The following is a 22682-nucleotide window of genomic DNA, read 5'->3' as shown; positions in this document are numbered from 1 at the left end:
AATGGAATACTACTCAGCCATCAAAAAGAACAAAATAATGCCATTTGCAGCAACATGGATGGAACTAGAGACTCCCATACTAAGTGAAGTAAGTCAGAAAGAGAAAGACAAATACCGTATGATTTCACTTATATCTGGAATCTAATATACGGCACAAATAAATCTTTCCACAAAAAAGAAAATCATGGACTTGGAGAATAGACTTGTGGTTGCCAAGAGGGAGGGGGAGGGAGTGAGAGGGACTAGGAATTTGGGGTTAATAGATGCAGACTACTGCCTTTGGAATGGATAAGCAATGGGATCCTGCTGTATAGCACTGGTAACTATGTCCAGTCACTTGTGATGGAGCATGATAATGTGAGAAAAAAGAATATATACTTGTATGTGTGACTGGATCACCTTGCTGTGCAGTAGAAAATTGACAGAGGAGTTCCCGTCGTGGCTCAGGGGTTAATGAATCCGACTAGGAACCATGAGGTTGCGGGTTCTACCCCTGGCCTTGCTCAGTGGGTTAAGGATCCAGCGTTGCCGTGAGCTGTGGCGTAGGTTGCAGATGTGGCTCGGATCTGGTGTTGCTGTGGCTCTGGTGTAGGCCAGCAGCTACAGCTCCGATTCAACCCCTAGCCTGGGAATCTCCATATGCCGCGGGAGTGGCCCTAGAAATGGCAAAAAAGGCAAAAGAAAAAAAAGAAAATTGACAGAACACTGTAGATCAGCTATAATGGAAAAAATAAAAATCATTATTAAAAACAAAAAAAGACTCCTAATCACATCCCAAATCCTCTATGGTGAAGCTGCATTTATTCACTGGTCAGGGAGGTTCTTGTTTTCCTGCCAAGGAATCAAATATTTGCCAAATGCTTTTCACTGAAATAAAGTTAAAACAGTTATAGCTCTCCTGATTTTTTTGTTGACTGACAGCCTATTTATAAGCTTTAAAAAATGTACCCAAAGTACAACTCAGCAGACAAGAGAATAATCTCCCAATTGCACTGGGATCAAATGCAAACGAGGTGACCTCAGTGTTTGTACAGTGACTCAGTAGTTTACACAGGAACTATTCTGTCCTGAACTTTGATCCTTAATGGGGTTGAACTGAGGATTAACATAAACCTGAAGCTGGAAACAGAAATCAAAAAAGAGATTTTTAATAATTAGGATCTCAGCTGGCTGTCTGGAGTTTTCATGGGTGACTTGGCAAGCAACTGTATTTGCCTACATTCTGCTGAAATTATTCAATACAGTTTTTACACATTTTATGCAAAGGTCAGGTTTTCCAGCCTTTATTAGGGAACAGGTGACTTTTATTTTTACCTTAAGAAAAATATCTCTAAGCATTAACTTTTAGGTTGAAAAAATAGAAATGTCTTAATTAAAAACTTGGGGGGTTTCTGTTGTGGCTCAGCAGGTTAAGAACCTGACTGATGGGAGTTTCTTTCGTGGCTCAGCGGAAATGAATCCGATTAGTATCCATGAGGATGCAGGTTCGATCCCCAGCCTCACTCAGTGGGTGAAGGATCCAGAGTTACCAGGAACTGTGGTATAGGTTGCAGATACAGCTCAGATCTGGCGTTGCTGTGGCTGTGGTGCAGGCTGCCAGCTACAGCTCCAATTCAACCCCTAGCCTGGGAACTTCCACGTGCCTCAGGTGTGGCCCTAAAAAGACTAAAAAAAAGGAAACCAACTATTATCCATGAAGATACAGGTTTGATTGCTGGTCTTGCTCAGTGAGTTAAAGGATCTGGCATTGCTGAGAGCTGAGGTGTAAAGGTTACAGACCTGGCCTGGATCTAGCATTGCTGTGGGTGTGGGGTAGGCCAGCAGCTGAAGCTCCAATTCAACCCCTATCCTGGGAACTTTCATATGACACAGGTGCTTCTCCCCAAAGAAAACAAACAAACAAACAAATACCACCTTCCACGAGAGGCTAAGAACCAGTCCTCTCTGGAACCACCACCATGCGATACAGACTGGCTTGTGTGTAATAGATCTCTGCGTACTATATGGCTGAACAGCACAGAGACACAGCTCAGTGGGGAAGACGTGAAAGCATCTTCTCATATGAATAATCCACACAGACACATGTTAGCCCTTCCCATCCACCCAAATTTGGACAAAACAAAACATACAAATCAGATCATTTTCCCCAAAATGCATAACCAACTGAAATTCTCCTCTTATTCTATTTGCTGAATTAAGGCAAGATCCCTACCCAAACTTCAAAGTTTCTTTCCTAAACCAGGACAAACAATGAAGTATGCAGATGAAGCCTCAGGAGTTCCTGTCGTGACTCAGTGAAAACGAATCTGACTAGTATCCATGAGGATGCAGGTTCAATCCCTGGCCTTGCTCAGTGGGTTAAGGATCCAGCATTGCTGTAAGCTGTGGTACAGGCCACAGGTGTGGTTCAGACCTGGTGTGGCTGTGGCTGTGGTGTAGGCTGGTAGCTGTAGCTCTGATTAGACCCCTAGCCTGGGAATTTCCATATGCTGCAGGTGTGGCCCTTAAAAGCAAAAGCAAAAAAAAAAAAAAAAAAGATGAAACCTGGCACAGATCACTGAGATTGTTTTATTTATATAAACATTACTTTTTTTTTTTTTTTTAATTTCTTGGGCCGCTCCTGCGGCATATGGGAGGTTCCCAGGCTAGGGGTCTAATTGGAACTGTAGCCGCCAGCCTACGCCAGAGCCACAGCAACGCAGGATCTGAGCCGAGTCTGTGACTTACACCACAGCTCACGGCAACGCCGGATCATTAACCCACTGAGCAAGGCCAGGGATCGAACCCTCAACCTCATGGTTCCTAGTCAGATTCGTTAACCACTGCACCACAACGGGAACTCCCTATAAACATTACTTTTAAATGTACAACCTAAGTTTCTAAAATAGGTCAAAGCAATAGGAGAGTTACGTGACTCATATGCATAGCAAGAATCCGCTAATTCCTGAAAAGTATCTCCCTGCCTACTATGTACCTGGCTTTCTTCAAACCATATTATTATTTTTCACTTCACTACTTTTTCAGGAATCTTGATTTACATTTTACTATCAATAACTGAACATAGCATCAATCTTAAATAATAAAAATATTATGTTTGGACATAATAGCATTTGATGAGGTAATAAATAAACACATGGCCTTCACTCCTCAATTTTCCAAGGGAATATTTTACGAAACTTCTTATAGTCAATGCAAGACACATAAAGATGAGTGTGAATCATATAGAAGAATATACTTTTAAAAGGTGCATGCATCCTTAAGTATTTCCAAACAATCTCAAGCAGTGAACTTCTGATACTTAAACATTATATGTCCTATCCTAATATCTTAAATTGATTAGGACCACAATGATAATCAGTAGGGACAAAGAAGACATGAACAACACCATGAATTAACTTGATCCACTGACATTTTGGGGATACTCTACCCAATTTCAACAGAGTTCACATTATTAAAGTGCATATGGAATATTCAACTGAGACAGATCACATGAGGAGCCATAAGTCTCAATAAACTTAAAAGGATTAAAAAGGATGAATATCACATAGAGTATGTTCAAAGATCATACCATAAATAAATCAAAAGTCAATAAGACAACTGGAAAAAAAATCCACGTGTTTGGAAACCAAATAGCATAATTCTGAATTACTCATCAAATAAATGACAAAAGGCAATCAAAAAAAGCTTTTGAACTGATTGACTATAAAAATACAACATATTAAAATGTGTATCATATGGTTATGGCAATGCTTAGAAGGAAATTTATAGCTTAAAATGTTTATATATTATTGAATTTGGAACTTCATTTCTGATAATCTAAGCTTCCTCCTTATGAGGCTAGAAAAAAAAATCAAATTAAACTCAAGTAGATGGACGGAAATAATAAGAAGCCTAAGTAAATGAAATATGAAGAAAAAAAATCAATAAAACCAAAAGCTTACTTAAAATACAAAACCAATAAGCTCCCAGCTAGACTGATGAAAAGAAGGAGAAGGAAGGGAAGGGAGAGGAAGGAAAGAAGGAAGAAGGGAGTTCCCGTCGTGGCGCAGTGGTTAACGAATCCGACTAGGAACCATGAGGTTGCGGGTTTGGTCCCTGCCCTTGCTCAGTGGGTTAACGATCCGGCGTTGCCGTGAGCTGTGGTGTAGGCTGCAGACGCGGCTCGGATCCCGCGTTGCTGTGGCTCTGGCGTAGGCCGGTGGCTACAGCTTCGATTCGACCCCTAGCCTGGGAACCTCCATATGCCGCAGGAGCGGCCCAAGAAATAGCAACAACAAAAAAGACAAAAAAAAAAAAAGAAGGAAGAAGGAGAGGAGGAGTTGGAATGGGAGACAAAAGATACACATTCCCAGCCTCAGGAATGAAAAAGGTAACATCACTACAGATACTACAGACTTGAAATGGACAAATTCATTGAAAGACACAAATTATCCATATAGACTAAAGAAGAAATAGAAAACTGGAATAGCCTTGTGTCTGTTGAGTAAACTTTGCAATTAAAAGTCCCACCAAAAAGAAAGCTCCAAGCGCAAAAGGCTTCACTAGTAAATGCCACCAAAAATTTAAGAAGAAACACAGTCACCCTCAGTATCTAAGGGGGACTGGTCCCAGGATCCCCTCAATAGCAAAATCCGAGGGTGTTCAAGTCCCTTACATAAAATGGTGTAGTACATTCAGCTCTCCAAATCCTAGGGTTGGTTACATGTGTACATGCCAACCAAGTGTACTGAACTTGGAACTTGAAACTATTCCAGGAGGTGAGAGAAAGTTTATAGAAATATATAGGATTTTAAGAGAGAAGCTGATGAGGTTAGCTAAGGAGGCAATGCAGTGTTAAGGTTGGAAGTCTTGAAGTCAGGCAGGCCCAGGGTGAAATTTGGATTCCTGTCCCCTTTAGAAATCGAATGCTAGAAACTGAGTCTAGAATGTTCCCTTCACTTTCTCACCTATAACACAAGAGCAATGGTAGTGCCCTTACCAGATCGTTGTGGGACTCTATTAAATAGTCACATTAAGGGCTTAGGTACTGAGCAGACCTGGCACATGCCAGGCCTTCAATAAATGGCAACTACCACTAAAATCAGACCATCATATCCAGAGTCCATCAGCCTAGGATTCTGGATCAAATTTCAACCCAAATATACAAATACAGAAGGACTACTGTCCTATCCATTGTACATAAAGGACAAGCACCCACAGTCAACCTGGAACCAGTGCCCGAGGGGTATCAAGGGAACACAACCATGTAACAAAGTTTTATAAAATAAAGGAGAAAAGAATACAGCTTATTTTCTTATTTATGAACCTGATACCGAAGCTAGACAAGGACACTATGAGAAAATAATAAACTAATATCACTCAGGAGTTTAAATGAAAAGATCTCTAGGAGTTCCCGTCATGGCTCAGTGGTTAATGAATCCGACTAGGAACCATGAGGTTGCGGGTTCAATCCCTGGCCTTGCTCAGTGGGTTAAGGATCTGGCATTGCCCTGAGCCGTGGTATAGGTCACAGACGCAGCTCAGATCTGGCATTGCTGTGGCTCTGGCATAGGCCAGCAGCTACAGCTCTGATTAGACCCCTAGCCTGGGAACCTCCACATGCTGTGGGAGTGACCCTAGAAAAAGCAAAAAGACAAAAAAAAAAAAAAAAAAAAAAAAAAAGATCTCTAATAATACCAAGTTGAATTCAGTAAAATATTTCTTGAAGATTAATATATCATGACCAAGTGCAACTTACCCCAAGAATGGAAGGTTGGTTTAACATTCAAATTTCAGTCAATGCCAATCACCATATTAATAAGACAAAGGAGAAAAAACAGATAAACATCTCAATAGATGCAGGAGAAAAAAAATTTCAACACCGATTCATGATAAAAACTCTCGGCAAGCATGGAACAAAATGGCAGTCCCTCCACCTGATAAAAGGCATATATGAAAAAACCCTACAGTTAACGTCATACTTCGTGGCAAGAGACTGAATGTTTCCCCTCCAAGATCAAGAACAAGACTCTCGCCACCTCTACTGAGCATAGTCCTGGGGGTTGTGATGAGTGCAGATCAACGCAATGATCAACACGATCAAGACAAAAAAAGAAATAAAAGGCATACAGATTGAAAAATAAGAAATGAAGTTACTTTTTTTTTTTTTTCCGGCTTCACACATGGCATACCTAAGTTCCCAGGCCAGGGATCAAACCTGCACCACAGCAGTGACCCAAACCACAGCGGTGACAACACCAGATCTTTTCACTGCTGAGCCACCAGGGAACTCTAAAATAAAGTTATCTTTATTCATGATGTTTATGCATGTAGAAATTCTAAGGGAGCTCTAATAAAACTATTAGAATAAATGAGCTAAGGAGTATCGCAGATACAAGGTCAATATATAAAAATGAATTCTGTTTCTACACGCCGGCATCAAACAACTGTAAACCGAAATTAAAATATGTAATACACAATAGCATCAAAAACTTTGAAATAATTATGGTATTCCCACTGTGGCCCAGCGGTAACAAACCCATCATGAGGATGCAAGTTCGATCCCTGGCCTCAATCAGTGGGTTAAGGATCCAGCATTGCCGTGAGCTGTGGCGTAGGCTGTAAATGTGGCTCAGATCTGGCGTTGTTGTGGCATAGGCCGGCAGCTGCAGCTCCAAATTGACCCCTAGCCTGGGAACCTCCATATGCCCCAGGTACGGCCCTAAAAAGACAGAAAACTTTGAAATCATTAGGGCTAAACTTGTGGAAGACTTGTACACTGAAAACTACAATACACTGCTGCAAGAAATTTAAAACAGCCAAATAAAATTGAGAGATACCATAAGACTCAATAGTGTTACAGTGTCAACTCTTCCTGCATTGATCTGTAAATTGGATGGAATTCTAATAAAAATTCTAAGTACCTTTCTAAAAACTGACATGCTGATTTTAAAGATTATGCGGAAATGTAAAAGGACCTAAAATAGCCAAAACAATTTGAGAAAGAGAAATATGGAGGTTCCCAGGCTAGGGGTCCAATCAGCACTGTAGCTGTTGGCCTATACCAGAGCCACAGCAATGCCAGATCCAAGTTGCGTCTGCAACCTACACCACAGCTCACAGCAGCACCAGATCCTTAACCCACTGAGCAAGGCCAGGGATTGAACCTGCATCCTCATGGATACTAGTCAGATTTGTTTCTGCTGTGTCACAACAGGAACTCTAAGAAAGAGAAATATTGAAGAACCCTCCCTACTTGATTTCAAAAAATTATTAGAGAACTAAAATTATCAAAAGAGTAAAATACTAGTGAAAGGATAGATCAATGGGACGGAACAGAGTGTAGAAAGGATTTTTATAAGCATATATAAAGAACTTTGATAATACGATAACCAAGAAAAAATGAGCTAAAGATCTGGTCACAAAAGATACATGGAGGAAGATACATGCTAATCCACACATGAAACCATGCCCAACAGCATTAGCCTTCCGGGAAATGCAAATTAAAGCCACATGAGCCATTACACACCCATCAAAGATGTTAAAACTAAAAAGAATGACAATACCAAGTGTTGACAAGGATAGGGAACAACTGAAGCATTCACTCACTGCTGGTGAGAATGTAAAATGATACAACCACTTTGGAAAGTTTGATCGTTTCTGATAGAGTTAAGCCCATACTTACATGACACAGTAATTTCACTCCTAAATTTCACCATGAGAAATAAAACATATTTCCACATAAAGACCTATAAATACACATTGCAGCTCTATTCATAGAACTCCCACACTGGAAAAAAAATTTACACGTCACTCAGCAGGTGAGGGGATAAATAAGGAAAGAGTATACAGTGACGAAAAGGAACAAACTACTGATCACACTCCACAATATGGATAAATCTCAAAAACATCGGGCTGAGAAAAAGTCACAATGTTCAAAACTGATCATCTTTCATGATGATATGCAGAAGAATATCTACATGGATTTGATTACCCCCAGCTCAACACCTGAAACCAAACCAAGAGATATTATAGCAGCTTGGTGGTCAAGAGTGGATAAGTAATAAAATGAAAGTAGAATCTCTTAAGCATACTCCATTGTGTCTTCAACTATTCTCTATGCATGTATATCTCTGAAACTCCCCCTCATATACTTAATCGCCCTTCTTTCTTGGCTTATCATGGTAAAGCCAAAGTCCCAGGAGTGGACTGCAGGTCCTATGTGATCCAGCCCCTACCTGCTCCCACCATGGGGTAACTGGCATCCCAGAGACCAGCTATGGCCTCAGGTCTTCTGCGTAACTGTTTCCCTACCTAGAACATGCTCTGCCAGATATCCACAAGGTCCAGCCATTTACCTCTTTCAAGTCTTTGCCCATATAGCATGCTCACAGAGAGGCCTGTCCTGACCACCTTATTTAAAATCAGAGCCCTCTTTATTGCTAGGGACTCTCTATCCTTTCTCCCACTTGTTCTCTAGAGCACTTTTCAACTTCTTTTTTTTTTTCCCTTTTCTAGGGCTGCTCTCGCAGCATATGGAGGTCTAATTGGAGCTGTAGCCATCAGCCTACACCAGAGCCACAGCAACGAGGGATCCGAGCCATGTCTGCGACCTATACCACAGCTCACAGCAACACCAGATCCTTAACCCACTGAGCAAGGCCAGAGATTGAACCCGCAACCTCTCGGATCCTAGTCGGATTCGTTAACCACTGAGCTAAGACGGGAACTCCCACTTTTCAACTTCTAACAGAGTACATACTTGTCTTATTTTATTAGTGCTTGTCTCCTCTGCAAACAGAGGTAAGCTCCATGCTGTCCACTGCTGGACCCTCACTGCCTACCAGAGCTTGCACTGAGCTGGCATGCAGCAGTCTCAGCAAGTGTACAGAGTTCCTAGATAGCCTACTTTTGGGCAAGGACCTTGTGTACTTCATCTGGGCTTCCCAGAGCCTGGTAGATGCTTGATGTTTGTTAAGTGAATAACTGAATGAAATAAATCAGAGAACAAGCTTTTAAGGGACGTATTTTCTCACCTGTAATTGTTGCTGGAGATGGGTGATTTCGGCAATTCTCAACTCTCTAGATTTGTTTGTGCTCTCAATTTCTTGCCTTTGGGTCGTCAATCGACATCTGATATCTTGAAGTTTTCCTTCTAGTTGATGCTTTTTATCATTCTTTAACAAATGAAAAAGAATAAGAATCATTAGCACCTTAATGGTTCGATGCAAGTCGAATCCCTAAGCATAATCAAAGGACTCACTAGAGCTTCTAATTCGAATTCCAAAGTCTTTTTCTTTGCTTTCAGCACAACTATGTCCTCTTGTTCTTTGTTTCTTTGATTTAATAGTTCTTGTCTTCGATTTCGTTCCCACTCAAGTTGTCGTTGCCTTTCAAGCTCTCGTTTTGCAGCCTGTGACATACACAATTTATTAATTTTTCAGTTCTGATACTACACAATGTCTCTTAATAAATGTTACATCTAGTGAAGTCTATTCTTTCAGGGATGGGATGTTATTAAACATTATAAGAAATTTTCACTATAAAAAGCAAAAAAAATTTCCATAAATAGAGTATTCCTGGGAGTTCTCTGGTGGCTCAGCAGGTTAAGGATCTGGCATTGTCACTGCTGTGGCAGAGGTTCGGTCCCTGGCCTGGGAACATCTGCATGCTGCAAACACGGCCCCCCCAAAAAGGTCAGATATCATATGATTCCATTTATACAAAATGTCCAGAATAGGGAAGTCTGGAAGAACAGAAAGTAAATTCGCGGTTGTCCAGGGCAAGGAGGCGGGAGGAATGGGAGTGACAGTTTAATGGGTACGAGTTTCTTTTTTTTTGTTGTTTTTGGTCTTTTTGCCATTTCTTGGGCCACACCCGTGGCATATGGAGGTTCCCAGGCTAGGGGTCCAATCGGAGCCATAGCTGCCGGCCTACACCAGAGCCACACTAGCACAGGATCGGAGCCGCATCTACACAGCTCACAGCAACGTCGGATCCTTAACCCACTGAGCAAGGCCAGGGATCGAACCCTCAACCCTCACGGTTCCTAGGCGGATTCGTTAACCACTGAGCCACGACGGGAACGCCAAGAGTTTCTCTGTGAGTTAATGACATAGTGATGACACACGTTCGTGAATAACTAAAACTACCAAATGTTAATAAAAAGACTGCATTAATATATTACTTCAAGGACTCTCAAGAGAACACACATGCTAATTACGGGGCGCCCCCCTCCCCCAGCGGCTCACCTCTCGCCTCTCGATTTCTTTCCTGCGCTCCTCCTCTCTCTGCCGTTCTAGTTCCCGCTGCTTCTCCAGCTGCTTCTCCAGCTCCAGCTGTCTCTTGCGCTCCTGCTCCTGGCGCTCCCGCTCCTTCCTTTCCTGCTCCGCCCGCTCCAGCTGCGCCAGGCGCTCCTGCTCTTTGCGCTGCTGCTCCAAGAGCGCCTGTCTCCGCTTCTCCAGTTCCAGGTTGCCACGCTCAAAGTTCTCTCGCTTCTTATCTTCGAAGGTTACTTCACAAGGAGAGACAGCACAATTATGAAAAGCCTTGCTTTCGACATGCGATTTTCAAAGGAAAAACTCAATGGCATATTTGATAGGTGTAGTGTAAATGCAAACCAGAACTCCCTAAGCTTCCACGTGTGCCTTCAATGATAAGCGCTGTGAAAATGCCCTTGACCCAACCCCCTGCTTATATCCTCCCCGCTCCAGGTGGACACCCCGTGGTGGTGCTCAAAACACCAAAAACGGTTTCCAGAATCATCTTTCCCTAGCAGGTCTGCATCATCTCCCAATCTCCAGGAGTTCCCTCTGTGGCTCAGTGGCTAACAAATCCGACTAGGAACCATGAGGTTGAGGTTTGATCCCTGGCCTTGCTCAGTGGGTTAACGACCTGGCCTTGTCGTGAGCTGTGGTATAGGTTGCAGATGTGACTCAGATCTGATGTTGCTGTGGCTCTGGCGTAGACCAGCAGTTATGGCCCCAACTGGACCCCTATCCTGGGAATCTTCATATGCCGCAGGTGTGGCCCTTAAAAAAAAAAGGCAAAGAATTAAAAAAAATCCCCCAATCTCCATACCGTCCCTGTTACTCTACACTTTCCCTTCTCTATGACCTTGATTCAGTATTAACCCCATCTCTTCTGTACCATGAATCTCTCCTTTTCTACCTCTTTTTCCTTTGCTTAAAACTGTGCTGATCTGTCCTCAATTTTAACAAACAATGCAGTTCCTGAAGGCAGAGGTAGGAAGGTACGTATCCTTGTTTCACACTCCAGAGCAGGCTGTGCCCTCACCGTTACAGAGGACATTTGATAAATTATTTTTTACTAACCCATTACTCAGCTTCCTTCTTTGAGAACACCAATTATGAATTTTAGACCTAGCTTCGGGCCAATTATTTTTTTTTCTCTAATCCTTGCTAACACTGTTTCAATACATTTTATTTCACTTGTTTTTAATTCCATCCTCCACGTCCCTTACTGTGTTTTCAGCCGTGTCTACTCAATTTTGTGTCTGCTTCATCTGCTTCTCCTTGGAGCCAGCCCCAGACAAGGGAAGCTCCCACGGCCAGCCTGCGGAGCACGGCGTTCGCATTGTTTCCAATCTATTTCAAGAACTGTCACTTCACACTTTGTCTTGAGATGTGGAGCTGAGAGCATCCTTTCTTGGCTTCTTCCCACACTCCTGTCTGGCCTTCACTGCTTGGGACAAACTTTCTTACACACTGTACTTAAGGATGAGAGATTGAGGATGGCGAGCATGTTTTGCTTTCTTGTTCTCCTTGCTCCTTGAGTGACTTCAGAGGAGGCGATATCCGTTTCACTCGGCCACCTTAAAACTGACAGTTCCCTCAGCCAGAGAAAGGAGTGAAGTAGTGATACATGCTACAATGTGGGTGAATCTCAAATACCTTATGCTAAGTGAAAGAAGCTCACCGACTGCATGATACCATTTGTTTGAAATACTCAGAGGAGATAAACTGGTGATTGACAAAGGGTGGGGACAAAGGACAATGGAGAGTAACCAGGTACGGCCACTGTTTTAGACTGACTCTTCTCCACCCCACTGATCAATCTTCTGAAGCCCTAACCCCCAGTGGGTCACTATTTGGAGATGGGATCTTTGCAATTCAGGTTAAGATATGGTCAGGAGGATGGGGCCCTCATTTTGAATTAGTGGCCTTCTAAGCAAAGGAAGAGAGCTCCCTTTCTCTTTCCATGTGTACACATGGAGGAAAGGCCACGTGAGGACCTAGTGAGGATGCTGCCACCTGCAAGTCAGGAAGCCAAGCCTCCCCAGGGACGGAAGTGGATGGCACCCTGATCCTAGCTCCCATCCTCCAAAACTGTGACAAAGAAATCTCTGCTGTTTAAGCCACCCAGACTCTGATATTTCATTAGGGCAGCCCAAGCTGATTTAGCCACTGCATTATACATTTTTATTTTTATTTATTTTTTGTCTTTTTAGGGCCGTACCCGAGGCATATGGTGGTTTCCAGGGTAGGGGTCCAATCCAAGCTGTAGCCACTGGCCTATGCCACAGCCACAGCAATGCAGATCCAAGCCATGTCTGCAATCTACACCACGGCTCATGGCAACACCACATCCTTAACCCACTGAGCGAGGCAAGGGATCAAACCCGAACCCTCACGGATGCTAGTCGGATTCGTTAACTGCTGAGCCATGACGGGAACTCCCTGAATTGTATATTTTTAAATGATCAATTTTATGTTAATGAATTTTACCTCAATTTATAAAACAAAACTGAAAGTCCCTCTATAGCTTTTTAATTTCAAAGTCTGACCCTGTTTGTGGTGCGCATAATAAATGGATGATGAAAGAAAGAATGCACTAACCAAAAACTTTAATAATGCCACATCCTGTTGAAAACTTTTAATGGAATGTCTTCCACCAACAGAAAAAGAAAATTCCAAATTCTAAGGATTCTTGTCCTTATTTGCTTTAAGACTTTATTCCCATTATTAAAAACCTGAACTGTGGGAGTTTCCATTGTGGCTCAGCAGTAACAAACCTGACCAGCACCCATTAGGATACGGGTTCCATCCTTGGCCTCGCTCAGTGGGTTAAGGATCCAGCGTTGCCATGAGGTGTGGAGTAGGCCAGCAGCTACAGCTCTGATTTGACCCCTAGTCTGGGAACTTCCATATGCCATGGGTGTGGCCCTAAAAAAGGACAAAAAGACAAAAAAAAAAAAAAAAAAAAAAAAACCTGAAATATTCCTCCTTTCCACTTGCATGGAAGACCCTATTATTCTTCAAATCTCAACTCAATGGAAATAGAGATTTGATCACATAGGTGTTTCTGAGTCTATGCCAACCAGCCATAACTAAGCTCTGCTGTGCATCTAAAATTCTGTCTTTAGGAATTTATCATCCATATATACTGCTCTGATGATTGTTTATATGAATGTCTTAAATCCTCAGTTGTATTATAACCTTCTAGAGTGTACAGATCAAGTATTATTGACATTTACATTCTTCTCTGTACTCCACACACTTGCACAAAGAATGTTTTCAGTAAGGAGTCTGTAGTGAACAAAAAGTAATTTTGAGGAAACTAGGAGAGCCAGTGTCCTGAGCAGATCAATTATCACCTAGCACTTTTTTTTTTTGTCTTTTTGCCTTTTCTGGAGCCGCTCCCGTGGCATATGGAGGTTCCCAGGCTAGGGGTCCAATCGGAGCTGTAGCCACCGGCCTATGCCAGAGCCACAGCAACGTGGGATCCGAGACACATCTGCGACCTACACCACAATTCATGGCAACGCCGGATCGTCAACCCACTGAGCAAGCCCAGGGATTGAACCCGCAACCTCATGGTTCCTAGTCGGATTCGTTAACCACTGCGCCACGACGGGAACTCCCCCCCACCCCAGCACTTTATGCTCACCACTATACCACCAACGCTGCACACCCCCAGCACTTTAAATGCAGCAAAATGACACTGACAGAGTATTTAACTTAAAGAGACTCCATAATAAATTTGACTAGTGTTTCTCAGTATCACTTATAATCTCGTCATTACTAATTCAAAGCTACCATAGAATATTTAACCGTACGATGAAGTTATCATTATAAATGAGGATCATTTAAATTAGGTTCAGATTACATTTAAAATAGCTTCTTGTTATCAAGGAGCTTTCAATTTTATAACAACATGAGAAAACAACAGTAGACAACTGTACATGTCTGCCTTCTGCACTGGTGGTATTTAAGCGACCACTTTAAAGGCTTACCCATTTTGAGTGTTTTAGAGATAACATTTATAAAATTTTTGTTATGGGGTAAATGATCGGATTTCAATTTAAAAACTAGTGCAAGGGGCATTGGCACAGTACAAAATGTTCTTATTTCTACACATATATTCAAATCCAAAAGTGTATTAAAAGTGGCTCCTTTCTGACTAAGGCACAGAGAAAGAATGTCAAAAGCTAAATTTATATTTACCTCCATCTTTGCCTTAAAAGACAGAAAATCTGGAGTTCTTGTGGTTCAGTGGAAACAAACCTGACTAGTATCCATGAGGACATTGGTTTGATCCTTGGCCCCTCTCAGTGGGTTAAGAATCCAACGCTGCTGCAGGCTGTGGTGTAGACTGCAGACGAGGCTCAGATCCCAAGTGGTTGTGGCTGCAGTGTAGGCTCGCAGCTGTAGTTCCAATTCAACCTCTAGACTGGGAACCTCCATGTGCTGCACTTGGGGCCATTAAAAAAAAAAAAAAAGAAAGAAAACAGAAAACAGAAAATCTCTATTATGCTATAACTCAAATAGAAAGACTGTCTCACCAGGTAGTTTCTTTTCTAGTTGCTGCTGTTCATCTTCTAAAACAGGTTCCTCTGGTAACCTCTGATCCACTGATGTTGAGCTAATGACAGATATGCCACTGCCAGATCGAACTCTTCTGTAATGGTGCAGGAAAAAAAAAAAAAAAAACCATGAATTCACATAAGGCTGTCTAGGTAAAATTGAGAAAATTATGAAAGAAAAAAAACTGTAAAGATTATGCCACATACAATGGAGCAAATTTCATGTTTAATGAGGAAAAGATTTGGTCTTCTCTATTTACTGAGAATTTTTTTAAATGAATATCTGAGCATCAGACTGACTGCCAAACTTGTCGAAATGAAGCGAATCATCACCAAAATTAGAGCAATTGCAAAGGATTCAATCAGTGAATAATCACTAAGTGGCTCGAGCAGCACCTGGGACATAGTGTTTGCTGTTATGACCAAAACCCTCTAAGGACATTTAATTCTTCCAAAGGAAGAGCAGCAGCTCAGCTGGGGAGAAGCGTCTCTCTTTACAAAGTCTCTCCACTTTACCTCTTAACAAACACATGAACTGTCTGTAAAACAAATCACTTACTCTACACCATTAACCTTGCTCTCTTAAACGGATCCTCCTGGAGTTCGCATCAGGGCTCAGGAGTAACGAACCTGGCTAGTATCCTCGAGGAAGAGGGGTCCATCCCTGGCCCCGCACAGTGGGTTAAGGATCCAGTGTACCTGCAAGCTGTGGTGTAGGTCTGCAGACGCAGCTCGGATCCCGTGTTGCTGTGGCTGTGGGGTAGGCCATCAGCTGAAGCTCTGATTCGAACCCTAGCCCGGGGAAAAAAGTCCTGATCTACCTGTTTTCTGTTTATGTTTTTTCATCTGCTTCCCATGTTACGTATCTCTTGTAGTGATTCTTGTAGCTGTGCAATCTTATGGACAAAGTGCCCAGCAACCAGTCACTGCTTTCTCACCTTGCCCTGTACCATGTCCTTGCTGATGGGGATGGCTCCGTTTCTTTTACTTTTATGGGGACGTACCCCCCCAGGCTTTCCTGACATTTGAGGAAGTAGGACAGAAATTCTTAGGTGTATTTTTATTGCTCGCTTTGCACTTGTAAGATCTCAAATGTGTCTTTTTTTCTCTTTCTTTTTACACTGCCCCTGCAGCATATGGACGTTCCCAGGTTGGGGGTCGATTTGGAGCCGCACCCGAGGCCTACACCACAGCAAAGAGGGATCAGAGCCGCGTCTGCGGCCTATACCATAGCTTATGGCAACACTGGATCCTTAACCCATGGAGTGAGGGCCAGGGAAGGAACCCGCATCCTCGCAGACTCTGTGTCGTGTTCTTAACCCACTGAGCCACAACGGGAAACTCCCCAAATTGGCCTTTTAAGTTAAAGCCTTGAGATGCAGTTGTCCAGGAGGGCTGCACGTAGGCAGAGGATACCAGTCACCGAGGACTCCTCCCGGCTGGACCTTGATCTACTGTCTTGACGTCTCCACGAGAGCACATCTTCCTGACATGACTGTGTTTCAGATCAGGAACATTTTCTTTAGTTATCTTTCTGCTTATAAATTCTACATTGCCAGTCTTTTGCTACCTCTGGAATATGCAGAATTCACAGGCAGAATCTCCTTGCTTTATTTTCTATGTGCAGGTTGATACCATTTCACTTTAACGGCTCACATTTTTGCTGAGCGTTGATTATACGGACGGTTTCAACATCACCAACATCAGTCAATGTTTTACTTGACTGTTTTACTAGCAAGTACTTTAAAGAACAGAACAGGCAAAAACTGGCACAAAACCTACACAAGAAGATGTTCATGAACTCACGGAGAGTTCATTTACTTTCCAGGAATGAACAGCGACGATAAGACACAGCCAAGAAAGCCAGGCTTGAAATGCATATACTCGGCACACGATTTCTTTTATGAGCCAAATATTCCTTACCTAAAGGAAGGTGGAATGTATTCTGGAGGCAGGACTGGTGGCAGTGGTTGGCCGGACATAGCTACATCAATTAGGTGCATAGCCAGGATAAATTCTTCTGCTGTAAGTTTTCCGTCTTGATCAATGTCAGAAAGATTCCTATTCGGCAAAAAAGTCATTGTAACCTCGTTTCATGAAAATGCATCTTTACTCTTCATGAGTGATTTGTTTAATTTTTGTCTTTTTTAGGGCCACACCTGCAGCATAGGGAGGTTCCCAGGCTAGGGGTCCAATCGGAGCTGTAGCTGCCAGCCTACACCACAGCCACAGCAATGCCGGATCCTTACCCCACTGAGTGAGGCTAGGGATCAAACCCGCAACCTCATGGTTCCTAGTCAGATTTGTTTCCATTGCGCCAGGACGGAACTCCTTCGTGAGTGATTTCAATGCTCAATTTTCTTATTCTGATGGCAGGCCAACTGAGTGTCTCTGCGCCTCCGTTTAGAAAAATAGTACCTACTTCATACCACTGTTGCAAAGACACAATGATACAATCCATAGAGTTGGGATAGGGTTCAGGATTCAATAGATGTTAAGCATGATTATAATTACATGCTTCTCAACCTTAAAACCCCACTTAAGACATATCATACTCACATTCCATGTGCGTCTTTAAACACTTTGCTCTGCAAACTATTGGGTCAGACAGTACATATTTAAGCTTTGCAGAACACGCAATCTCTACCACACTGAATTCTGCTGCTGTGGCAGGAAAGTAGCCATAGACAGTATATCAGTAAATGAATGGGCATGGTTGTTCTCGCAATAAAACTTCATTTATAAAAACAGGTGCAGACCAGATTCAGCTTATTGGACCGAATCCCTGATTAAGGCCCACAAGGGTGGACCTTTACACCCTCCAGCCACAGAGGCAAGATGTTTTCTGCTCCTTAATCTTAGGATTCAATCACCATCATTCTTCATAACCGACTTGTCCTAGCAGCTAATGAGAGTAAACAGATTTGTCTAGCAAGTCCAACAATGTGACGTGACCTAACAACTTCTGGACACCAGAAGAGGATGCACGACAACAAAGAGTTCTCTAAAAGGCCAACAGGACAGATGCTACACTGGGCAACTGACTTTACTGAGGCCATAAATCAAACTCCTCCTTAATGTGAAATTCTTCAGGTGGCATACTTTTTTTTTTAAAGGTACAATATCCATACAGTAACATCCACTCCTTCTGGAGGAATACAACGCTGCGAGTTTTGACAAACACATTCCGTTGTGTAACTACTACAATATACAGAACAGTTTGACCACCACCCCAAATTCCCCCATGTCTCTTTACAATCACTGATTCCTTTGCCCCCAGCCCCTGGTAACCACTGATCTCCTTTCTGTCCCTCTGGCTTTGCTTTCTTCTTCTTCTTCTTCTTTTTTTTTTTTTTTTTTTTTTTTGGTCTTTTTAGGGCCACACCTGAGGCATACGGAAGCTCCCAGGCTAGGGGTCAAATCAGAGCTGTAGCTGCCAGCCTACACCACAACCACAGCAACGTCAGATCTGAGCCGTGCCTGCGACCTACACCACAGCTCATGGCAATGCCAGATCCTTAATGCACTGAGCAAGGCCAGGGATTGCACCTGCGTCCTCATGGATACTAGTCAGGTTCCTTTCCGCTGAGCCACGATGGGAACTCCCCCTCCGGCTTTGCCTTTTCCTAATGCCAGACTTCTGCCTTTAAGCAGAACCGAACCACAAATGAAAACCCTGCCTGTTTTACCTTGTTCTTTCTCCTTGCCACGCCCCTACCACTGCCCGCTCCTAGGAAAATTCAATTAAAAAGAAGGTGGAATTCCTTTTTTTTTTTTCTTTTTTTTTGTCTTTCTTTAGGGCCTCACCCACAGCACATGGAGGTTCCCAGGCTAGGGGTCGAACTGGAACTGTAGCTACCGGCCTACACCCTACACCCCGGCCACAGCAACGCCAGATCCGAGCCATGCCTACGACCTACACCACAGCTCATGGCAACACCGGATCCTTGACCCACTGAATGAGGCCAGGGATCAAATCTGAAACCTCATGGTTCCTAGTCGGATTCGTTTCTGCTGTACCACAATAGGAACTCCTGGAATTACTATTTGTTTTTTTCCCATACTTGTCTAAAGAATGGCTGTACACATTAACCTTACGTATTTTTACTGTGTGGAAGAAGAATCTAACATGCCAGCAGGAGAAGACTAAAGTAGTCTTTCCAAAGAGGGCAGGTTATAAATGAGAATCTTAAATACTTCATAGAGTTCTAGTGCCGTGAGAACAACCCACTCTCCGTAAATGCTAGGTCTTCAGTTGTTATTTCAGATGGCCCTAGGATACTGGTACACACCCAGACTTAAAGACATCTGGATGTGTCAGAGATGCAAGACATTTGTTAACTGATCTACTATTACTCTGTTGCAAAAGGCAGACCCTTTAATACAAAGCAGAAGGGACCAGGGTGGGCAAAAAGAGCAGCACTGGCATTCGACCACTTATGAAACAGCCCCATCAATGTGCCTGCAGCAAAATCACGAACGTAGCAGGTACGCCCTATGGTACAGACCAGGTTCATTTTCCAAGCAGAATCAATGGCTAATTGACAGCTGTGAGATACACGCTCCTGAAGAAACCATCCTAGTCAACATTTAAATGTAAAGAATCCTGGAGTTTCCATTGTGGCTCAGTGGTAATGAACCCGACTAGTATCCACGAGGGCTCAGGTTGGATCCCTGGCCTCACTCAGTGGGTTAAGGATCTGGTTGTTGCTGTGAGCTGTGGTGTTAGGTGGCAGACGCAGCTTGGATCCAGTGTTGCTGTGGCTGTGACGTAGGCTGGCAGCTCTAGCTCCAATTCGACCCATAGGCTGGGAACCTCCATATGCCTTGGGTACTGCCCTAAAAAAAAATAAATAAAAAATAAATAAAAATTTTTTAAAGTTATGAGGCAATCTAGGAACATAAACACTATCTGATTAGCTTAATAAGAACCACTATTAAACACTTTAGGGGGATTATCGGTATTACTGTCACGTAGGAAAAAAAAAAATCCCCATGTCTCTTGGAGATATAAGCTGAAATACATGCAGATGAAAATGATATAATGACTGAGATTTAGCTTAAAATAATTGAAAAGAGGAGGGAAGAACCAGGGCTAGACGTGAGCTGAGACTTACTTAAACTGTATTATGCGTTCTTGAGCATTCATTTATTAATCTCTCTACTTCCGTATTTTTCTTTTTTTTTTTAATTTATTTCTTTTCATTTATTTTTTTGGCTGGGTCCAAGGCATTCAGAAAGCCCGAGGCCAGCGATCGAACCAGGGCCCCAGCAATAACCAGAGCCATAGCAATGAGAACAGGGACTCCTTAACCAGCCAAGCCACCAGGGAACTCCTGCTTTTGTATTTTTTAAAATCGAAAGGCGGCAAAGTATGAGAAGTCATCAGTACACCACATGGAAAAACGAAGCACACTGCATACCTCCCCCTTATAATAGGGGTGTTAATCTGAAGACTCGTGAGGCCACACCAATTTAAGAATTAAAGTTTCCATTTTACACAAACCAAGGAATTTTCATTCCTTACCATATGGAAGCCAGTTGAGCCTGTGGTAAACTTGACTGCATAAGAATGGTTCTTGCTTGAGGGCCTAAACAAAAACCAGGGAAAGAACATAAAGATGAATCAGTATATCTTTACAGTCTAGCAAGACCACTATCCTGCATATACACACTATATAATTCCATACAACACCGTGCTTTAAACATTATTTGCTATGACCCAGGGGGCTTTTAAAAAAGGCAATCAAGGAGTTTCCGTCGTGGCTCAGTGGTTAACGAACCCAACTAGGAACCATAAGGTTGCAGGTTCCATCCCTGGCCTTGCTCAGTGGGTTAAGGATCCGGCGTTGCCGTGAGATGTGGTATAGGTTGCAGATACGGCTTGGATCCCGAGTTGCTGTGGCTCTGGCAACAGCTCCAATTCGACCCCTAGCCTGGGAACCTCCATATGCCGCGGGAGCAGCCCTAGAAAAGGCAGAAAGACAAAAATATATATAAATTAAAAAGGCAATCAAGCCCCAATGAAAAAGGGCAGGAACCCAAAGCACAGCTTTTGGTGTAGAGTCAACAAATTTTTGTTAAATAGATGTTTGATGAAGAACAAGAATGTAAAAGATTAGAGTCACAAAACACAACCTGCCATTTTTCCCGGGTTACCATCTCTATTTGTTGTGGGTTTCTATTTACAAAGCTGCAACTTAGTCTCTCTAAATTCAAAATCTTCTACCAACACCTGCTGCTTCCACCATGACGAAGAGCAAATTCACACAAGATTCAGAGAATCGCAGAGAAAGAAGGCACCTTAGGAGAGAACTCTGCCACCTATTCCATTATAAAGACTTTTTTTTTTTTTTTTTCCAAAAAAAAAAAAAAGGCTTGCTCAAGGTTGCTCAAATGGCTAATATCAGAGCCACTTCCTAGGTTAGCGATAAAGAAGAATTCCTGGAATTTCAACCCTCCTCTCAAAAATCAGCTCTCATTTCTTAAAATACTTGTAAATATCTTCATTTCTGGCAGGAAACTAGCCTTGGATACCAAAGGCTACCATGGAAGGTTTTGAATGTTTAAATAAACCATTGTTGGGGGAGAGAGAGAAAAGGCTTTTGTCCACCAGTGACCCCCAGGCGTGGCCCCAGGATGATGGACAGACCATGGAATGGAAAGCAATAGCAATTATGGTGGGAAGATGACTACATGTAATATTTTGCTTCTTCTGTGGTATACTAGAATGAGAAAAGTTCACTGATCATTTTTTTTTTCTTTTTGTGACCTAAGCCGTAGCTGTGGCAACGCCAGATCCTTAACCCACTGTGCTGGGCTGGGAATCAAACCTGTATCCTAGCGCTCCCAAGACACTGCCAATCGCTGTGTCATAGCAGGAACTCCCACTGATCATTCTGTTTAGTCTCTAACATTGCATTTATTTATTTAATTTTGTATGTGTGTGTGTGTGTCTTTTTGTCTTTCATAGTGTGGCATATGGAGGTTCCTAGGCTAGGGGTCAAATTGGAGCTGTAGCTACTGCAATATGCCACAGCAACTCAGGATCCGAGATGCATCTGCAACCTATACCACAGCTCACAGCAACGTCAGATCCTTAACCCACTGAGCGAGGCCGGGGATCGAACCCTCATCCTCAAGGATGCTAGTCGGGTTCACTACTGCTGAGCCATGACAGCAACTCCTAACATTGCATTTAGAATGCTGGCAACAATAAAGTAGAATTAGCAAAACTAGAGAATGCTTTAATTTGTACTTGCAACAATCCTGCCCACTTCAGAACTATATAAAAGGAAGTTCATATTTTGTCTAATTTCAATAAAATGTGTCACGACAAATGAAAAGAACTAGCCCTGGGCCTGGATATCAGGACACTCAGATTCTACTCCTGACTCTTCTATTCAGTAATGACCTGTGATATTAAGAAAACTACTTTCCCAGAGTTCCCGTTGTGGTGCAGAGGGGTAAGAGCCTGACTGCAGCCGCTCAGGTCACTTTGGAGATGTGGGTTTGATCTGTGGTCTGGAGCAGTGGGTTAAAAGGATCCAGCATTGCCACAGCTGCTGCGAATGTGGCAGCTGCAGCTGAAATTCAATCCCTGGCCTGGGACCTTCACTGCCATGAGTGCAGCCTTTAAAAAAAAAAAAAAAAAGGATAGAAAACTACTTTGCCTCTGTAAAACAAAGTTCCTTAGTCTCTGAAATGAGGGAAATGATCTAGAACAGGGACTGGCCAACCACTGCCCACAGGCCACATGTGACCTGCTGCCTGTTTTTGCAAATAAAATTTTACTGCAACATAGCCATGTCCATTCATTTAAGCAAGACCTACAGCTGCTTGTGTACTGCAACGGCAAAGCTGAGCAGTCGCGGCAGAG

General features: G+C 42.8%; 1 protein-coding gene across 26 annotated transcripts in view; it reads right to left on the bottom strand.

Annotated features, from left to right (window-relative positions):
• Window positions 1-22682, bottom strand: part of ITSN1 (intersectin 1) — a 247605-nt gene that overhangs the window by 115488 nt on the left and 109435 nt on the right. For all 26 annotated transcript variants that reach the window (XR_014825148.1, XR_014825152.1, XR_014825153.1 and 23 more), the window contains 6 exons: window positions 20331-20394; window positions 16727-16864; window positions 14783-14898; window positions 10230-10492; window positions 9242-9391; window positions 9015-9155 (listed from right to left, as the gene is read on the bottom strand). Coding sequence is in view for 20 of the 26 variants with exons in the window: in XM_084992010.1 (XP_084848136.1) it covers window positions 9015-9155; window positions 9242-9391; window positions 10230-10492; window positions 14783-14898; window positions 16727-16864; window positions 20331-20394 (872 nt within the window). In the remaining 6 variants the exon portion in view is untranslated. The remainder of the gene's footprint in view (window positions 1-9014; window positions 9156-9241; window positions 9392-10229; window positions 10493-14782; window positions 14899-16726; window positions 16865-20330; window positions 20395-22682) is intronic.

Source organism: Sus scrofa, chromosome 13 (assembly GCF_054392235.1).
Source record: "Sus scrofa isolate SSC_HxYL_T2T_F1_AM1 chromosome 13, Sscrofa_HxYL_maternal_Yorkshire_Landrace_v2.0, whole genome shotgun sequence".
In the NCBI taxonomy this organism is placed as follows: Eukaryota; Metazoa; Chordata; class Mammalia; order Artiodactyla; family Suidae; genus Sus; species Sus scrofa.
This window is presented reverse-complemented; position numbering and strand designations above follow the sequence as displayed.